The 6,407-nt window shown below is 48.0% G+C and overlaps 1 protein-coding gene across 1 annotated transcript in view; it reads left to right on the plus strand.

Moving 5' to 3' along the window:
• Trim71 (tripartite motif containing 71, E3 ubiquitin protein ligase) overlaps positions 1 to 6,407 on the plus strand; it is a 77,197-nt gene that overhangs the window by 1,152 nt on the left and 69,638 nt on the right. Inside the window, exon 2 of the mRNA XM_013513644.1 lies at positions 5,192 to 5,432. Coding sequence (XP_013369098.1) covers positions 5,192 to 5,432 — 241 coding nt within the window. The remainder of the gene's footprint in view (positions 1 to 5,191; positions 5,433 to 6,407) is intronic.

Here is a 6,407-nt window from a genome sequence, read left to right on the forward strand (position 1 = left end):
CTTGAATTTGCAATGATCCTCCTGCCTCAGCCTGCGGAGTGCTGGGATTACAGGTATGTGCCACCACACCCAGCTTCCTTCCCCCTTTTCTTGCAGAAGATATGCCACCCGGCGTGGTGCACATCTGTAATCCCAGCACCTGGGGAGCTGAGGCAGGAGGATCTTTGGGAGTTTGAGTGAGCTCAAGGCCAGCCTGAACTGCATAGTGAAACCCTGTCTCAAAAAGACCAAAAAAAAAAAAAAAAGAAAGAAAGAAAGATACAAATTGCATTTCCAAAAATCCATATGGAGAGTTGAGCTTCAGCAGTTTGAGCAACAGGCTATGGGATCTTGGGTCAAGAATGACAGGAGGTGAGACTAATTTGTTACAGAGGAAAAGGAGGACCCAGGTGGTGGCATGATCTACAGAGGGAGGCAGAGGTCCATAGAGCATAGTGATTAGGCAACAACAGATTTAAGGCAGTTTGCAAGTCTCTCCATTGAATATAGATGATTCTCTGGTGCTGTTTTGTGTGTGTGTAGGGGGGGCAATGTGGGTGTAGGTGTGTTGAATCCAGGGTCTTCACACTGAGCAACAGCTCCTTTTTCATTTTGAGACAGAATCTTGCTAAAGCACTAACTTGCGCAGGCTAGACACAGACTTGGGACTCTTCTGCCTCAGCCTCCCAGAGTGCTGAGATTAGAGGTATGCACCACAGCATCAAGCTGCAATGAGTCCTTGTTTTTTGAGACAGGGTCTCATCATGTAGTTGAATTCGAGGTTGTATGCCACCAAACCTGGCATGATGATTCTTTTTTTTTTTTGTCTTTTTGAGACAGGGTCTCGCTATGCAGTTCAGGCTGAATTTGAACTCACTTTGTTTTGTTTTGTTTTTTGTTTTTTTCCCGGTACCAGGAATCGAACTCACGACCTTGCACTTGCCCGGCAGGCGTTGTGCCGCTGAGCTAAATCCCCAGCCCCCTGAGCTCACTCTGTAGCCCAGGCTGGCTTCGAACTTGCAACGATCCTCCTGCCTCAGCTTCCCAAGTGCTGGGATTACAGGTGTGCGCCACCACACCCAGCGATGATTCTTTTTTAAAAAGTGAATATTGAGCACTGATATGTGTGTGGTACTATAGTAAGCATTGTACATTTAGAAACTCAGTTCACCTGATAGGTTAGATACCTTTTTTTTTTTTTTTTTTTTTTTTTTTTTTTTTTTTTGTCTTTTTGAGACAGGGTCTCGCTATGCAGTTCAGGCTGGACTTGAGCTCACTTTGTAGCCCAGGCTGGCCTCGAACTCACAAAGATCCTCCTGCCTTAGCCTGCCGAGTGCTGGGATTACAGGCATGCGCCACCACACCTGGCTAAGTTAGATACTTACTGGTGTTATGTCAATGGGAAATCTAAGGCCCCAGAGCTTCAATAAATTGCTCAAAATTACCTAATAAAGAGTAGTGGAACTGGAGGTGGTGGTGCATGCCTGTAATCCCAGCACTCTGGGAAGCTGAGGCAGGAAGATGACAAAGTGGAGGCCAGCCTGAGCAGTTTAGCAAGACCCTGTCTCAGTGTTAAAAATAGGAAAGGCTGGGATATGATTCAGCGAAAAGGTTTTAGATCCAATCTTCAATGGCAGAAAAAGAAAAGAGTAGTGGAGCTGGGATGTCAGTTAACCAGAGTGCTAAACAACTTTTAACTAGCAATGCTGGGTATTCACTTTTACCTTTGATATGCACATTTCAAGTTTCCCTAACATAGTTTAAATAAAGTTCTGGGTAACTAAAGCTTCCATTTTTATCTTCTGATATGTTGCTGCTCTAAATTCAGGGCTGAAAGTAGCTTTCACATTCTCTCAAGGGCTGTGAGGCCAGAGTCTGAGTAGAGTGAGGAGTTGAGGAAGACTGGGACTGGTGGTGCCTTCCTATAATCTCCACCCTCTGGGAGGCTGAGGCAGCAAGACTGAAAGTTTGAGCCCAGCCTGGGCAGTTTAGTGATTTAGCAAGACCCTGTCTCAAAATTTTAAGAAAGGCAAGAAAGAAAGAAAAAGAAAGAGAGAAAGAAGGAAAGAAAGGAAGGAAGAAAAGTGGTGGGGGGAAGAAGGAACGATGGGCTGGGAATATAGCTCAGTGGGAAAGTCCTGGATTATTCAATTCCCAGTCCTGGTGGGGGCGGGGTGGAGGGGATGGTGGATGGAATATGTAGAGCTCTGTCTCCCCTCAGCCGGCAGGTTACTGGCCAGGATTCAGTAGATGTCTGTGAAGCTGATAGTCCAACCCCTATGCTTCTAAATAGCAATTATGATATAATGTTTGTTTAATGTTTTTCTAAAAAGCAAGACACGTACTTTAGTGATTTATGTACTTAAAAATTATGTGAATACACCCGGAGGACGATGGTGAAAGGTGCAATTTTGACATCAAAACAAGTGAATGCATCCAATATTTAATTACAGGATCAGATGGAAAAAGCAGATTCAAAGTGGCTCTGATGGAAATGTGGCCTCACTCCCAAACCACGGCTGGAGAGAGTGGCCGGGCTGGTGTCATCTTTGAAAGCAAAGCACGGCGCTAGGTACACTGGAGAAAGAACGCAAGTTTACCGCCTACATAATTTCAGGGCTGGTTTCCTCTAAAAGTGCTTACTTATTAGGATACAGCATGATTTATTTTCAGGATTCAGGAAGGCACATAGACTCCCAGTCTAACCAGAACTAGTGAAGGAAAAACTGAAGGCTGTATGTTCCTCCCTTGCTAAGAAAGGGTGTTTATTACCTAGGATGGCAATGAAAATTTTAATACAACGTAGTTTATAGCAGGGGACTGTGACTTCGGCCTTCATCTGGGGAGCAGACCTGCTTCTTCTCATTATTAGGCCCTAATACTAATTTATTATTTGTCTATCCCTATACCACAAAAATCACAATAACTGCATCTCTATACAAAGGGGGTTAAATAGGTCGATTTAAAGGTTTCCCTCTTTCTTACCTTGGTAAATTAAGTCTTAACTGAAATTAGGAATGTGCTAATTTAACAATTTACTGTGTGCTGCCTTCCTGGCAAAGTGCTGTCAATTCAAGAGGCAAGAACTACAGCTACAGCACTTCATGAGAAAAACCACCCCTCCCTTCTCTCTTTTTGGTTTATTCTGAGCAATTGTCCCCAGGAAGCCAACTCACCAACTGCTGTCAGGTCTGATTCCTCTTTCTGGACTTACAGCCTTTCTGCTGCTCCATGACGGCTCTGTTGATTTTTTACCTCAGCTATCAAGATATTTTGAGTCTTAGGGTCAGTAGGACTGTTAGGTTTGTCCCCCCGCCCTTTTATTGGTCTTTTTGAGACAGGGTCTCGCTATGCAGTTCAAACTGGCCTTGAGCTCACTTTGTAACCCAGACTGGTCTCAAACTCAAAACACTCTTCCTGCCTCAGCCTCCCAAGTGCTGGGATTGCAGGGGTGCACCACCACACCCAGCCTAGGTTTGTTCCCCTTTGTCACCTCTCTCTCTGGTGCTGGTGGGTGCAGCCAAACCAAGAGGGAGACAGAGGGTCAGAGCCTTCTTCTGGGGCCATCTTCCTTCTGGCAATTCTCTTTCCCCTATCTATTTTCCTTTTGTTTTTATTTTTAAAAAGGAATTAAAAACAACCAAGAAAAGAGAAAAAATACCAAAAACAAAACACATGAAATATCTCCAGAGTAGGGCTGGTGTGGCAGAAAATTACAGGTATGCAAAGAGTCGTGTGTAGTTGTTCACCAGTAGGTCACAAATTATAGCATAAACATGTATTGGGAATAAGTTATGGCACAAGAAGCTTCTGATTTTTATTTATTTATACATTTTTGTTTGGGAATTAAACCTAGGGGCTTGTGGATGTGTGTACTCTATGACTCAGTTACACCTCCATCTCCCAAGTTTTGTTGTTTGGAGACAGGGTCTCCCTATGTATCCCAGGCTGGCCTTGAGCTTGCAATACTCCTGCCTCAGCCTCAGGAATGCTAGTACTACAGGTGGGTCACCGCTACACCTAGCTCTCAGCTCCGGATTTTTTAAATTATAAAAAGTTCATTCTGTCCTCCACGTGGTAGTGCATGCCCATAATCCTAGCACTCAGGAGGTTGAGGTAGGAGGGTCATTGCAAGTTCGAGTTCAGCCTAGGCTATACAGTGAGCTTAGGACCACCCTGAACTGCCTATCAATGACCCTGTATCAAAAAGACACATACAAAAAAGTTAATTTCATTTGGCAAAGGAGGAGCTTTGATTTTACTGGTTTCACAGTCTTTCCACTGCTCACACATTTCAGATGATTCAGATGATGGTTATTTTGTCTGGGTGATGAAGAGGAGGCTTAGGAGGGCAGCTGAGGATGTGGACCTTCCTTCTGGGGGCCCAGGCTGTCCTCAGCCTGAGCAGCTCCTCTCTCAGCAGGAACCTGGCCCCTCCCCAGCACTCTCTCTAGCACAAAGGTCCAGTTGGTTTGATTTAAGAGCTCTTTCCAGGTTGGTCCTGTCCTGCACCCGATGAGTAAAATCAGAAGTATATATGCGCTCTTTCCCTATCATTGTGATCCAAGCATGGCTACTAGGGCTAGTAACCAAGCTTTTAAATTATTTCTTCTTCAGTAATATAACCTAGAGTGAAATTCTGCACTGATCTGAAGTGGCATTTATAATTTTTTTTTTTTTTTTGTCTTGTCTTTTTGAGACAGGGTCTTGCTAAGCAGTTCAGGCTGGCCTTGAGCTCACTTTGTAGCCCAGGCTGGTCTCGAACTCACAACGATTCTCCCGCCTCAGCCTCCTGAGTGCTGGGATTACAGGCGTGTGCCACCATGCCTGGCGGCATTTATAAATTTTGACAAACGCACACACAATGTATTTTTATTTCTTTACTCCTCATACCCTTTCCCAGTCAATATTCCTTTTCTTCAAGGGTAATTTTCATATCCCCACAGTTTAGTTTTGCCTATGCTAAAATTTTCTTTACGAAAATAGAATCCTGCAGCAGGAACTCTGGAACTCTGTGTTCAGCTTGAGGTTTCGAAAGAATTTATCCAGGTTGTTGCCTTGTACACTTATCCCTGTAGTGAAATAACGTTAAGACCAGACAATTGTTCTGTCTGTTGGCCTCCAGGCCAGATACTCTCTAAATCCTGGTAAGTGGCTCTGCCGGCCCTTCCGAGTCAGCCTCTTTCTGAGGTCACGCGAGTTCCTCTCCCAGAACTGTCCAACAGCCTCAGGCACCACCCAGATGGCTGTGGGGCCATCACCCGGTCGCCTTCCCTGAACAGCTGTCTCCTGCCCCCTGCTCCCGCGTTACAACTCAAAAGGGAACTGGCCCCTCAGCCGAGCAGAATTCAGATTCGTTTAATTCCACGGATACAAATGCACCAACTGTGTGATGTTTTGGTGTTGATCACAGATGTAGAACCTTTAAGAAAACGTACAACCGGGGATGAAAGGTGGGGAGAAAACTCAGATGACCAGGGCAGTGGATATCAGCCTCCGCAGAGCCAGGGATTGAAAATGAAGTCTTTTCTTTTTTAAATAAACGGAAAAGTCGCTCTTGGCTCCGCGCTGGAAGGTTTCAAAGGTCGTCACACTGGAGCCCGGGGGCGTTCATCTCCCCAGCGGCCGAGAGAAGGGAGGAGGTCGGTGGGAGGAGGGAGGGAGCACACAAAAGCGGGCCGAGCCGAGAGGGCTAATGTTTCCTGTTTGCCTGGAACCCCCTCCCCCAGCCCCCTCCCAGCACTCGGGCGGAAGTGAGTTTGCTCCTTTGGAGATTAAAAGGATTCCGAATTCCGATCAGTCCCAATAACCGGCGTGCTAGGAGGAGGAGGAGGAAGAGGCGGCAAAGCAGAGAAAGGGGTCGCGCGCGCGCGCACGCATCCCGAGCTGGGAGTCGCGCGAAGCCCCAGGAGGCCAGGGCACCGCGAGAGCAAAGCCCGGCAGGCGCGGCGCAGCCTGGCCACCCGCGTCCCGCTCGGCGACTCGTTCGGAAAGAAGATGACGCAGGCGGGAGCCGGCGGCGTTGGCCACGCGGCTCCAAAACGCGCCGCGCGGGGTCGTGGCCGGTTCCACTGATTCCAGCGCGCCCGGGAGGAGGCTCCGTCCCCGAGGCTCGGGATCGGAGGGGGGACCAAGGCGAGGGCGAAATGGCCCGATGACAAAGGAAATGTGATCCCCCTCCGCTGCCAAGGTTTCAGAGAGGACGGACGTGAGGAGGAGGGGCGCGGAGCGCGCGCGGAGGTCGGATAGCATTGCACGACGGCCCGCGCGGAGCGGACAGCGAGTACATCTAATATCTTCCTGCCGATGAATAATTCAGGGCGGCCCGCGGGGACCTGCGGCCCCGCGCTGCGGAGCGGCTAAGCCGGAGAGCAAGCAGCGCGTGGGAGGCGCCCAGGCCCAGCGAGGCGGGGGCACGAGGGCCCCGG

The sequence above is a fragment of the Chinchilla lanigera genome, unplaced genomic scaffold (assembly GCF_000276665.1).
Source record: "Chinchilla lanigera isolate Chin_1 unplaced genomic scaffold, ChiLan1.0 scaffold00020, whole genome shotgun sequence".
NCBI lineage: Eukaryota > Metazoa > Chordata > Mammalia > Rodentia > Chinchillidae > Chinchilla > Chinchilla lanigera.